This window comes from Juglans regia, chromosome 16 (assembly GCF_001411555.2).
Source record: "Juglans regia cultivar Chandler chromosome 16, Walnut 2.0, whole genome shotgun sequence".
NCBI classification, from domain to species: Eukaryota; Viridiplantae; Streptophyta; class Magnoliopsida; order Fagales; family Juglandaceae; genus Juglans; species Juglans regia.
In genome coordinates this window covers 20852291-20866652 of record NC_049916.1, presented here as the reverse complement: position 1 = coordinate 20866652, position 14362 = coordinate 20852291, and the positions used below count along the sequence as shown (strand labels likewise).

Below are 14362 nucleotides of genomic sequence, written 5' to 3'. Positions count from 1 at the left end.
GCAAATAAAGGTTTGTCTTGTAACAGTTACAGAACTGTACTTTCAATTCTACGCGCAAACTGCAAACTACTCGTTTAAAGAGAAAATATACTTACAACTGTGAATTGCGTAATCGCCGTGTAATCGTTTTGAAAAAAATGAATAAAATATAGGACTCACATGAAAAAAAATAATTTTTTAATAGTGGATCCCACTCTTTTTCAAAACGATTACGCGGCAGTTACGCACTTCACGGTTGTAGGTAGAATTACTCCTCGTTTAAATGCTATGGCTTTCTTTCTTTCTTTTTTCGTCAAAGTTGGCTGCCCCGAATTAAATTTTATTTATTTGTTTCGAATTTATTATTTTAAAATTACTTAAATATTTTGTTTCAATCTATATCATTGAATATAATACGTTTAGGAATGAAAATCATCATTTTTTATATCATAATTTTGGAATTATTTTATACATTTAATTTAATATACGAGAAATGAATAGTGAACTTGATTTGCATTTATCACACTTTAAGAAATCAAAATTTTAGGACTATAACTATTTTCATCCTCAACAATTAAAAGAAAAAGAAACTAAAATTTGTTTCAGACCTCGTTTGTTTTTAAGAAACTTCTCAATTTATCTTATTTTATCTCATCTAATCATTATAATTTTCTTAAATTCTCATACAAAATAAAATAAACAATTTAATTTTTTCAAATTACAAAATAAAAATAATATTAAAAAAATATTTTATAATAATATTTTATTTAATTTTTAATTTTAATCTCAACTCATTTCATCTTATTTAGGAAAAAAAATCGAAAAATGGGGATTATTTTTGCTTGTATTTTTCGGTCTCCAATGTTTGGGGCTAGATCAACTTATAAGATGTAAATTTTAAATATTTATCAATATACTACAGTTTTATTTATTTTTATTTTTTATGAGGTTGTTATGTTATTACTCATTAACCATCAGATAATCTTATATTTTAGAATAACAAGTTCATGGATTAATAATTTCAAATAAAATTGGAGTGAATGATACAAATAAAATCCAATACTGGACTTGAGACTTGAGAGTAGTCGGTAGCACAGACTTGGACAGAAGCTGACGAACCCCGTTACCGTGAGCACCACTCGCTTCACTTTTATATGGTTTATTTTCTTTTTTCTTTTTCTCGAGTAATTCTATGTATATTTGTAGTGTGTAAATCGTTTTAAAAAAAAATAAAGTTTATTATTAAAAAAATAATTTTTTTTTTTATATAAATTTTATATTTATTTATTTTTTTTAAATAAATTATACGATACTTATACATTTTATAATTTTAAATATCATTTTTTTATTTTATTTTAAAGGAGATCTGTTTTAAGCCACGAATTTTCCTTCTTGGTTCTTAAAAAATAAAAACAAGAAAAATACAACAGCAAGCCAGTCCTCTGGGTCGTTGACAAAAAGGTTTGGTGCGCAGAACATCGACGACTATCTACAAAAAGGGGTTGAAAAACGATGTCCATCTGTTATGAGACGATCACTTGAAACTCCCGCTTCAACGTTGAGACACAGAAAATTGCAGCAGGAAAAAACAAAACATGAATAAATAAATCAATAGAAAAGAACAGAGTAAGACTTTTTTTCTAACACCTTGCACCACCGGTGGCCTTCGAAGCTTTGCATACAATGAAAGCTAAAATGACTGGAAAGAAGGGTTTCATAACACTGAAATTAAATATGAGCAAAGTCTATGATAGATTAGAATGGAGCTTCATCAGAGCTGTGCTTACCAATATGGATTTTTGCAAACAATGGATAGAATTGACGATGAAAAGCATTGAGACAGTATCATATGCTATCCTAGTTAATGGAACCCCTCAAGATTCTTTCCATCTAACTAGAGGGATTAGATAAGGAGATCTCTTATCACCTTATATTTTCATCATATGTGCTGAGGCACTTAGCAGTCTGATTAGGAAAGCTGAAGAAAGGGACTCATTCATGGGGTCCCTATTGCAAAAAACAGACTCAGAATTTTCCAATTATTTTTTTTGCTGATGATTGCCTTCTTTTTTGTAAAGCTAATGCCACTGAATGGGGCAGACTTTTTGGGTTATTAAGAGCCTATGAATCAGCCTTGGGTCAAAGGCTTAATTTGGAGAAAACCTCTATCATATTTAGTAAGAATACAGCAAGGGCCACACAACAGTACATCCTATCTATTGCTGGGGTGAGGAATGGTATGTCATATGAGAAATATTTGAGACTGCCCTCAGTAGTTGGAGGGAATAAAGCCAAGACTTTAAAGGAATACTGAATAAACATCTGATTAAAAATCAGTAATCATAGAGTCAAAGTGCTATCTCAAGCAGGGAAAGAGATTTTTATCAAAACTGTCATCCAAGCTCTTCCCACCTACACAATGTTTGTTTTTAAACTCCCTAGTTTCCTGCTCAAAGACATCAACAAGGTTATCAACAACTTCTGGTGGGGCAATACATTGGATTTCATGGAAAAATATGGGAAAGGCTAAATCCGAAGGGGGTATGAGCTTGAGGGATTTTGAAGCTTTTAATAAAGAAATGTTGGCTAAACAATATTGGAGGCTAATCCAACAACCTGATTCCCTTGCTGCTCAGGTGATTAAGGCCAAGTATTATCCAAGCTCCACCTTTATAAAGGCAAAATTAGGCTCGAAACCTTCCTATATCTGAAGAAGCTTCTTAGCAGCTAAACCATTAGTAGAGGCAGGATCATATTGGAGAATAGGAAATGGTCATCATGTTTAGGTTTGGAATGATAAATGGATATCCTCTCCTAATCCTAGCAAGGTCCAGAGTACTGTTAGTGTACTGGAGAATAATGCAACAGTTTCTACTCTAATTGACCCTATCATTAAGCAGTGGAAATATGAACTGCTGCAGTAGATTTTCAATCACAGAGAAACTGAGTCCATAATTAAAACTCCCATAAACTACCTCAATAACAGAGATAAACTTGTTTGGCTAGGCACAAAAGATGGTGAGTTTTCAGTTAGGAGCGCCTACCACAAGGAAATTGAGAAAAGCCATCATGTTTCTAGTCAAGTTTCAAGTAGTTCTTCCCTCAAAGGTTTTTGGCAGCAACTATGATAGTTAAAAGTGCAGCCTGGAGTTAAAGTTTTCCTTTGGAAATCTTGTCTAGAGGCCCTCCCAACTTAATCTAATCTCTTTAAGAAGAAGGTAGTAGAACACCCACTATGCCCTATATGCAACCTGGAGGAAGAAGACTCATTTCATGCTATATGAGGGTGTGCCAAGGATGTATGGAGTCAATGTTCTAAAAGGTTACAAAAGTGCCATCTACCATACATGTCAATGCTTCAATTCCTCGAAGCCTTATTTCAGACTATGGAAAATAAGATTATCCAAGAGTTTGCTGTGGTGGCCAATAAGATATAGTGGAGAATGAACAATCTAGATTTTAAAGGTGTTTTTGCTCACCTAAAGGTTATTGTGCAAGAGGCAAGAAGCATATTGGACGTGTTAAATGAGGAAGCCTCCAATCAGGGTTGTAGATCCAGTAACATCTGTATTTCTGCAGGTTTGGCAAGCTCCTCCATCAACCCCAACCCCAGTAGTTGCTTTTGGATCTATAGTAGAATGAATCTTAGATTGTACAACGATAGATTTTGTACAACATGCAGGGGAGGTTAGATTTATACTTTTAAGTACGTTTAAAATATTTAATACATTACCTTTTTATATGTTTTTATCCTTATAGGAGGACCCCTCATATATATAGAATATTGCAAATAAAATCCAAGATAAGGAATGGACGATAGTCTTGGGCGCACTTATGAACAAATTTGGGAAATTGTGCCAAATAAACTTAATGTATTATCTGTTAATAATGTGCTAGGCCCTCTCTATGCAGGATGGAAGCGGAACGGGGTAGCGGGGGCGGGGCCTCGCTGCCCACCTCTATTCATTCTTGTCTCAAAAATCTCTGTCCCAACATCTATCTTCCCACTTCAGCCCCTTTCTTTTTCTCTCTTGTCTTCTTCCTTCCTTTCTCTCTGTTCCTCTCTTCTACTCTCAGGTGGCTTTCCTTGTCTCCAATTTTCGCTTGTACTCTCAGGCGCACCTAGGCCAACAGCAACACGACAGTGCCGTCTTGCGTATCTTAACTTCGCATCACTCGGCCAAACAAACAAGAATCTCTACTTTCTCTCTCTGTTTCTTGAATTTTTTTACGAATGCTTACAAATCTGAAGGTTTCCTTTTCACATGTGGAGCATTTTTTTCATTTTATTTTATGCGCTAGGCTGTTGTGATAATTATTTTGGTTGCAATTTTTTTGTTTTTTGAATGGTTATAAATCTTTACCTCTGTGTTTCTTATTTTTTGATTTATTTTTTATATATGATTTTCTATTGTTTTAGCATACTTTTACTGTATTTGATATTTGTTTGGATATGATCTGAACATGTGTAATTCGTGGGTTCTTGAGTTTTTTTTTTTGTTACTATCAGTTTTCTTTTGAGTTTAACGAATATCTGTAGATGTACACGTACTAACATATTTTGAGTTTTTTTTATTTTATTTCTCTCATGTCACTGCAATATTGTTTCACATCTGAGTATCTTACTTGTATTTTGTTTTTGAGATAAAAGGACTCAGAAACAGCACAATAAGAAATGGAAATCTGATTAGATTCAGTCCTCCTCGACTAAATTTAGTCCAAATACTCCATGTAACTTTTTTATTTCTTAACTATTGCACGTATATGTAAATAACTGAAGAAATAATCAGAAATATTTAAATGAACATAAGTTAACTGACCTGTGAAACTGGAGAGCTGAGAGGCAAATTTAGAACCCTGAGTGAACAGATTTTGGAACGTTAAAACGGGAGCTTTTAATTTTATCAGATAGCAAACAATAGGAAATAAAGAAGATGAAATTTGCTCTTATACGAAGTGGCAAGCGGTTGAAGCGGTAGAGAAAGACAAAACAAAATTAGATTCTTATAAACAAAACAGCAGAAAATAAAAAAAAATGAAGATAATTCTTGTACAAAGGAGAAAGCGGTGGAAGCAGTGAAGAAATCTAAAAAAATATTAGAATCCGATAAGAGCAAAACAGTGGAAACGGGGGGTAAAAAATCTAAAATCTGATAAATATGAAAAAAATTAAAACGGAATTCGAGAAGGTGGTGGAAAACGGGAGAATAAAAATTAATTCAAGAAGAACAAAAGAAAGGATAAAATCGTAAATTGACTAAGAATGGCAACAGGGACAGAAATAATGTCGGACGGAAACACCTAGGGAGAGGATAAATAAATAAAACACGAGGGATAAAAATGGAAAAAAAAATGGACGCAGACCTGCTTATTGACGCTTATTATATATAAGATAAGATAAGATATATGTAGAGAGAGAGAGAGAGAGAGAGAGAGAGAGAGAGGCACAAGATACATCACAGCACTCAGGCAGCAATTTCCCTATTCCTTTAAATCAGAATTATGAAGTATCTAATAATATCAAAGTCTCTTGCAAACCCTTGTGACTGGAGACTATGGTTACTCATCAATGCTCAAGGCTGCCACAACCTGATCATCAAGATCAATAAAAACTTCTGCAACGAACTGAAGTATGCGCGTATCTCTAAGCAAGCAGGGGGACCCGAGGAAGCAGCAAATTGTTTGGTCTGCTGAGATGCCTTAGAGCAACAGCCCTCCTGGTCTTTATATATTATGATACAGAAGGCAGGAGTAGTGAAACATTGCCTTCAGTCAAGTTGATGGAAATTTCGATAGATAACTGGGAGCCACCTTCGAAAGAAACTCCTCAATGTAAATAGACCCAGAAAATATGCACCAGAAAGTTAGAAACCCCGCCCAGACAAGCTTTTTTTAAAAGAAAAATAAATATCTGCTACAAAATTCCAATTCTCCATTCACCTTTCACGTTGCAGTAGAGGAACCAAAACATCAAACTGCAGCATCCAGCATGATTTAGAAGACAACGATTGGCATCAAGAATTGTTTTCTGAAAGAGTGCTTTAAGCAAGGTAGCTCATAGAATAACTCCAAAACTTTTTAAGTTGCTGCATCTAAAAGGTAATGACTTGATTGGTGCAATATATGTGTTGAACTAAGTTTGTCTTCTGATATTGAAAGCCAATATGGTAGGCAACATCCCATGTCAGCACGTGTTTGTAAAAGTACCTTTGAGTTTTGCTTCAACCTGATTCATTCATGCGAGGACCGAAGCAGATAGAACATCATGATAAATTAAGCATTCCAATGGGTGAGATATAAAAATAACAGACCCAAAAAGATAGTACAAAAATGATCAAATGGACTTACCAGCTAATAATATCAAAACCAAGATTTAATTTTGTGTGCAATAATAATGAGGAGCCAGTTCAGATAGCCACAAGTAATCGATTCTACTAATGTTGCGGATGTACTTATGATTAGTTTGGACTAGTTCGTTGAAAACTATACACTCTGGTTTTGCTCGGAATAATACAGAAGAAGGGTGGATCTGCACCACCTGACCACTTGCTAAAGCCCTGTCATTTAATTACAAGTGTTAATATTCCAATTAACAATGGAGCATCATATAAATTAACCAAAATAACCTTTTTGAAGGGTACAAAGACTAGTGGAACCCCTTAAGATCTACCAGATGAATTCCATAAAGGATTCACCTTGATAAAGAGTAATTTGAGATCTACCAGAGGAATTTCAAATACGATTCACTTAAACGTTACATTCAATACCTATATGTTCCCTCTGGCTGCCTCAAAGCTGCATTGAGGAAAAATGAAGCAGCGAGACATCTGCGGAACTGAAGCATGTCATCTCCACAAGAAGCAACACGAAGACCCATTTGTTCAACATGACCTCGAATTTGACTGCAATAAGCACCTAATAAATTAGGGGTGGAGATCTGGTGGAAACTTCAATGAATCAACTATTAACAATCTTTTATGGAAAATGAGACCTAAAAGATACACACATAAACCCAACAAGGATGACAGACAACCAACCTGTGAATGTCACGAGCATGTCTCAAGGAACGACTATTGATGAAATTTTCCTTGCACCACTTGCTCAGAATTTTGTCCTTTTTCTCTTTGCTGAGCCCCACCATTCTCTTATCCAATAACTCATCAGAGGCATGGTACACGTTAACCAAACTGAGGTGGTCTCCCTCTGGACTTGAAAAGCGTCTCATTGCAGTTCTTGCCTGGCCACATGGGGGACAAACTTGGCAGAATAACTACGAGTCCAAATGCATAACAATTTTTCTACAATGGTCCTCTCTGTATTGAGATAATATACACCAAAATGGGCGATAACAGAACAAGATAACAAATTCCACAACTTATTTACTCAGCAAACTATTTCAGTTCGCAATTATTGCGCATACTGCTGTTCCATTACTCATTGAAGTATTAAACTCCCACACAACAGATCTACAATATGTTTTTTTTTTATAATTAAACGATTATATGAATAGTAATACGAATAGGCATAGCCCAAGTACACAAGGGGGTATACAAGAGATAACACCTATTTAGGAAGAAGAAATAGAAACAAGAAAATCATGAAAATCGAGGCCATTGAAATCTACAGCTTTGGCCCAAAAAAACAATATTCTAGCAAACAGATCTGCACGATGTTACTGTGCCCTTCAACACCCTTTTGCTAATACTCATCAAATTTAATGCCTAACCAAACTAAACCATTTAAATATAGATTAAATTCTGCTCACTAGCACTTGCTTACAAAACTTATCATCTGACTAAAGCAGATAATATTGAAGTATCATTCAGTCACGTTCATATCATTGCCTAGCAACAAAACCAATACAAATATTGCCATGAATCATTAGAAGCTGCAATTCATATGCACTTACCTCTTCTAACTTCTCACGAGGGCCATAAAAAATAGATTCCACTGAGAGCATCGCTACAGTTATCAACATTTCTTCCAAGCAGTTGAACTGACTAGCCAAAATAAGAGCTCTGGAATAAACAGGGTCTAAGGGGAGCTGAGCCATTTGACGGCCTACTGGATCTGACAGTTTACATTCATCTGTTAAAGCACCTAGCAAGAATAATTGCTCCAATGACTTGACAATAGATGCCCTGTTTGAAAGTTCAAAAATGTTAATGTACCAAGGGACATAATTGAAAGATAACAAGCCTTTGTTTATTGGTATAAGGCAAATAGAACAGGATATTAAGTGATATCATTAAAACAGCTCAAGCCTTGCAGAAAACAATGCAGTTTCTGCAAGAGAGGATATTAAGAAACAGAAGACTACCCATAGCATTTCTCTGAATCTACAACCCTGCTTTCATGAAGCCAACTATCAAAGACAATCACTTAATGATTAATGATGATACTCATAATCACAAGGTACAGTTAATCCACTCCTGCAGGACTTGAACCAATTTTATTTTTTATTTTTGACAAGTAAACGATTGTATTAATATGAATAGGCATAGCCCAAGTACACGGGGGTATAGATGAGGTAACACATATTTAGGTAACACCAATTATAATACATAAACAGGCAAGTTTACACCTCCGAAACCAACAAAGGATTTATATTTTTCACTATATTTTATACTTGCTAAAATTTTACATATGTTTTCTTTTTTTGATAAGCAATTTAACGTATGTTATCCTAGGAAATTTAAAAGGTTGGCCTTGGGTTTTGTGTTTAATGGAGTTGAATGAGAAGATCCATGTGGCCAAGTATAGCCATTCAGGTCATCATAATAGACAAACATGCAGAAAACCCCCACATACAAAAAGTATAGCAAAATGATGAACCATCTACAAATATTGACCTTGACGGTTTGTCCATGAAGTCAAACCCAAGAATATCATCGACACCCAAAGCCTTGAGCTGCAAAATGACATTAGAGAGGTTGCATCGTTTTATCTCGGGCTTTGTTGAATCCTCAAGTTTATCAAATTCACTCTCCGGGTAGAGACGAAAGCACTTTCCAGATCCTTCACGACCTGCTCGTCCACTGCAGTAGGAATTCAGCAGTCATCGTAGATTATTAGTTTGTAAACATCCTTCTGAGAAGCCAGGGGTATACCAAACTAACCATGGATCCTAACATAAAGAATGGAAGGAAGAATACAAGGAAACGCATATGGAAACCAGGCGGAGAAAATAATAAAGAAATGATATCCATTGTGTGTGTACAAATTAAAACTAATAGTGCAAGTGACAAGCAATGTCACAAATTGTTTGGCATAAAAGCCTTATACTAACTGAAAATGTATGATTTGTGCTTTTAGGTGTTATAAGCTAACAGATATTAAAAAGGCGTAATTGATGGTGACAGGTATTATTAACCAACAAACAATACTTTCTTATTTAAGTTGAAAATTGACATTTAATCATGAGTGAATGATTATGTTAACTTTAGTAACTAAGCACTCAAGAGAAAAGAAAGCTCAAAGTTAAAGCTCTTAATAATTCTTCAGGATTATCACACAAACTCAACTTCCTCAAATTCGTATGTAATTATTCAACCATAACTGTCAAGCATGATCAACTATGCTTACCTCCTTTGAAGAGCCTGTGATTTTGATATTGGAACAATGATCAAAGATTCCATTCCTTTGACCGGATCATACGACCGTGCTTTTACAAGTCCAGGATCTATAACATACTTGATTCCAGGTATTGTCACTGATGTCTCAGCAATATTTGTTGCTAATATTACCTAAAATAAACAGCGAAAGGAAAATGATTAATGGTTAGTCAGATGAAAGAATGCCTAAATTTTTCCTGGTAGTTAACATTTTACACTACATAAACCACCATCATTACATTCTTATCATCAGCATAAAATGCAGTCAGATAAATGATTGAAAAGTTAACTTGAGAGTTTTATTCATAAAGATAGGAGTTTTTTTTTAAAAGAAAAAATTGAAGTACAGCTGCAAGCTCATCTCAACATTTTTTAACCTATATTTCAAGTATAGTTTGGATTTTTGTACTTGAAACTAGGGGTGGGCTCCGACTCCGACGGAGTCGGAGTTGTCGTTTCCGACCTCCGACAAAAGTTGGAGCCGAATTGCCCCTCCGATTCCGACTCCGAACTGAGTCGGAGTCCGATTCCGATCGGAGTTCGGAGCTCCGACATCCGATCGGAACTCCACGTGCTCGACGTGGTGCTCAAGCAGAACCCATCCAAAGAGGTTCGCTCGACGTAGCGCTCGAGCAGAACTCTTCCAGAGAGGTTCGCTCGACTTCCGCTCGACATATCGCTCGAGCCAATGTTCAATACAACGTGCGCTCAACTTGCGCTTGACAACTCGCTCGAGCGCAAGTGTTCAATATAAAAAAAATTTCGGAGTCGGAGCTCCGATTCCGACTCCGACTCCGACTCCGAATAGTTATTCGGAGCTACTCCGAATTCCGACTCTGAGTCGGAGTCGGAGCGGAAGTCGGACGGAGTCGGAATTTTCGGAATTTTGCACACCCCTACTTGAAACAATGACAAAGAAGTAATAGCATATTGAAATATATTATATATAGGAGAGATGAATCAGGTTGTCTAACCTCGTACTCTTGAACATATATAATAACCTCTTTTATTTCCAAAAGATTTTTTTTTATAAGTAGAATGAAATTTTATTAAACCAAGTAATTAGGCTCTTTTAATTTCAAAATAAATATAGTGCCCACAACCATCGCAGCGGTGTTAGTATAGATGGTGGTTATAGCAACGCTGATGGTAGTGATAGTGATTGTAACTACTTATAAGGCTAGGAATCGTCTTGTCCTATGCCAACACTACTACGACTAATACCTAAAGGGAGTTGTTTTGTTAGCACTCTTTTTCTTTGGGTCACAGCTGTAGATTGTCGTGGCCCTGATTTCCATGATTTTCTTGTTTCTATTACTTCTCTCTAACTAGGTGTGACCTTTTGTATACCATCTTGTGTACTTGAGCTATGCCTATTCATATCAATATAATCGTTTACTTATAAAAAAAAAATGTTACAGCATGAATGTGCACCATAAAAAAGAATGGTCATAAGATATTCTAAATAAAAGCTGACATGGAACGCTAAATACCTTACGGAAACCGGCTGGAGCATGTCTAAATGCTCGCATTTGCTTTTCTGAGGGAAGAGCTGAAAATATGGGAACGGTTAACAGCTTTCGACTGCCTTCAGGTAACTGTTGAAGTCGCTCTTTTACAAGTCGTTCAACTGATTCAATCTCCTCTTGCCCAGTCAAAAATACAAGTATATCACCAGGGCCTTCCTCCAGATGAATCTAATAAGATGCAAATACACACATAAGAAGCCATAGATGAACTCTTAAATTATCTTAGGAGGTCAAAGAACAAACTGATGTACTTCAATAATTTCAGAGTTGAACTTCATGACAAAATAGGAAAAATATAAGTTTCCAACGATCCTATTAACCCCAATCTTGTAGGTTGAACTTAACTCTACACGATACTTTCACATCAAAGTACAAGCACAGAAAGTAAAACCATACAATATATAAGCATAATTAGAACCGAACTCTGATACTTTGATATTGCAAAAATACTCATCGTCAAGATCTATGATAATTGAGAAATCGCCAAAGAACCTCATCAAAAACATTAGAGCAACTCGCATGCAGAAGTTGGGCTATCGGAACACAAAAGAAGATATCTATATAACAACCTGGAATATGGTAATTAAGGCTGCGTCTAAATAATCCGGCTCAGCATGATGGGTGTAAAATGTATCCACGGGAAATTGTCGCCCTTGGACATGAACAGCTCTTGCACCGCCGAAGTACTCGGAAAAACCACGTGCATCTAAACTCGCAGACATGATAATTAACTTCAATGGAGGAAATTTTCTGCTTTGGCATTGCTTGAGAAAAACACCATTGTCCTTATCCGACAGAGTGCCATTGTTTTCCTTATTTTTTTCAATATTAACACGGTCATTGAAAGATTTTGACCTTGCTCGTTGTATATTTTTAAGCAATCCCAGCAAAACATCAGTGTGGACAGTCCTCTCGTGGGCTTCATCAACAATGATGACTGAATATCTAGAGAGATATGGATCTAACAATGCTTCCCTGTAAAAGAATCAAAACTCAAATCCATTCACATATGAGAAAAGCTCATCAGAGGTCTTGCAGATAAACCCTATTACAAGTAAGAGATGCATTTAATAATTTCACCATCCTCAGCCATCTTCACATCATTTTTTTTTTTGTTCAATAAACAAAATTTTATTCAGCATGAAATAGACAAAGGCCCGAATATACAGGACATATACAAATCCTTATTTACCAAAATCACTTACAAAATTCTCTGTCCTCCAGTACTGGTTCTTAATAAGCCTCCTTTCACCAATCTCAAATTGATCTATTTTTTAGAAGATCTCATGAACTATACATATTTTTATGCTGTGGACAAAATAGTATAATCTGAGAAAATTTGAAAACTTCTTCTAGCATATATCTTTTATCCACTATTGCCAAAATAGTATAATCTGAGAAAATTTGAAAACTTCTTCTAGCATATATCTTTTATCCACTATTGCCTTCCATCAAACGTAACATGCAACAGTCAAAATCTCTACAAAAATCAAGGTCCAAAATTAATAGGCAATCAATATCCACTCTGACTTTCCAAATGGTTGAACCAGCAAACAAGCAATATGTTTAGTCAAAATGATCACAAAATATACAGTCAAAAAATAAATAAAAACTTATCAATCAAATATGTAATGTCACAATGACCCATAAAAAATAGAGCAAATCACACTTTCTAGTTTCTACCTTAGTAGCAATCCATCTGTCATGTATTTGATCCTCGTTGAGATGGAAGTCGCATCCTCAAATCTAATGGAATACCCAACCCTTTGGCCCAACTCCACGCCACATTCCTCAGCAACCCGTTTTGCAACAGTAACAGCCGCAACACGTCTAGGCTGAGTAATCCCAATAGTTTTCCCATCCCGACAAAATCCCGCATTAAATAGAAACTGTGGCAACTCTACAAAGTATATCCCAGTGTAAAATTAAAGAGGAAAACTGATCGCCATAAAACTTCAAACATAGGAGAAGGGGTATGATAAAACATACGGGTAGTTTTTCCACTTCCAGTTTCACCAACAATAATCAAAGTATCATTGTGACGGACCTCATCCATAAGTCGTTTCTCGACTAAGAAAAGTAAAACCATTGATAAGCAAATTTCAAGGAAAAGAATAAAAAAACAAAACAGAAAAAACAACCAGAACCAGTCTTAGCAAATACCGGAAGCGATCGGAAGAGACTTTCTATGTTGCGCAAGATTTTGCTTCCTGCAATATGATCAAAATCAAATTAATGTTTCTTCATTCTAAGTCCATACAGTAAAATAGAACTAAAAATTCGTATACTTTTTTACTGTCTCTAAAGAGTTATCCGTTCGGCTAAGCGTAACAACAATACAAAAACTGGACTTAATTGCCACAACAATCAAACAAAAATCATGCAATGTTTACAAATACAAATACATATACAAAGATTTTGAAGTTTTCTCCTTACCCGGAAAAGGCGTCGAGCTTGCGGTCGTGAAGTTTATTAGGGTTTTCGGTAGGGTCTCGGAGTCGTCCTCCTTGAGCCATTGAAGGCATCCTTATCAAGTATCAAGCTCACACAGAGAGAGAGAGAGAGAGAGAGGGAGAGGGAGAGCTTCTCTATAGGTTAAAAAGTCTCAAATAGGCCAAATCGCAATGTTCAAGGTCGGCAAGCTTCGTGCGGTGCTTTCCTCTGCTCTGTTCTTAAAACCGCGGTCCGTGTCTTTGTGTAAAGGGATAAGAAGTCTAAACCTAGCCGGAGATCTCACCGGATTAGTTTTCGGAGTCGGAGATTTTCTTTTTGTTCCCAAATTTTAATTTTCACCTGGCTTTTCGGGTTATACCAATTGAATTCGATCGGGGCAATGATTTGGGTTCGGGTGTATACTTGTGTTTTGTCGAGTCTAGAAGTGAAGTTTAGGATTGTAGTCGGTACAGACCGATTTTAAATAAAATTTAGGATTGAATTGAGATGTATGGATTTTATATTTTTAAAAATTGATTATGCATCAATTATTTTCATAAATTTCAGTTTTATAATTTCTCGATCTGGTTTAGTTCAATTTTCATTTTAATAAAATTTAAATTTGTTATAAAAATATTTTTATTAAAAAAAATTATTTTAAAAAATCTGTTTTATTAAAAATCTATTACTATTTATAAAAATTTGCTATATAAAAAAAAATCTATATAAAAAAAATTCTATCATAAAATATCTATTTTATAAAAAAAAAATCTGTTATGCAAAAACAATTCTGCTATAAAACAAAAA

General features: G+C 35.3%; 1 protein-coding gene across 1 annotated transcript; it reads right to left on the bottom strand.

The window, feature by feature from the left end:
- Positions 1-5435: 5435 nt before the first annotated feature.
- On the bottom strand, positions 5436-13948 carry LOC108989385 (pre-mRNA-splicing factor ATP-dependent RNA helicase DEAH10). Its single transcript, XM_018962961.2, has 13 exons — positions 13559-13948; positions 13286-13332; positions 13112-13192; positions 12806-13022; positions 11692-12097; positions 11087-11290; positions 9565-9725; positions 8832-9017; positions 7889-8120; positions 7017-7216; positions 6747-6881; positions 6328-6536; positions 5436-6205 (listed from the first exon to the last, which is right to left on the bottom strand). The coding sequence occupies exons 1-12, from the start codon at positions 13645-13647 to the stop codon at positions 6353-6355; spliced, it is 2142 nt and encodes a 713-aa protein (XP_018818506.2). The 5' UTR covers positions 13648-13948; the 3' UTR covers positions 5436-6205; positions 6328-6352.
- Between the last annotated feature and the right edge of the window lie 414 nt (positions 13949-14362).

Bases quoted from the DNA above. Each gene is read 5' to 3' on its own strand.
- LOC108989385 (XM_018962961.2), bottom strand. From the start codon at position 13,647: ATGCCTTCAATGGCTCAAGGAGGACGACTCCGAGACCCTACCGAAAAC. The intron at 12,098-12,805 runs GTAGAAACTAGA...ATTCTTTTACAG, and splicing joins ACAGATGGATTGCTACTAAG to GGAAGCATTGTTAGATCCAT. The intron at 6,882-7,016 runs GTTGGTTGTCTG...TGCTTATTGCAG, and splicing joins CATGCTCGTGACATTCACAG to TCAAATTCGAGGTCATGTTG.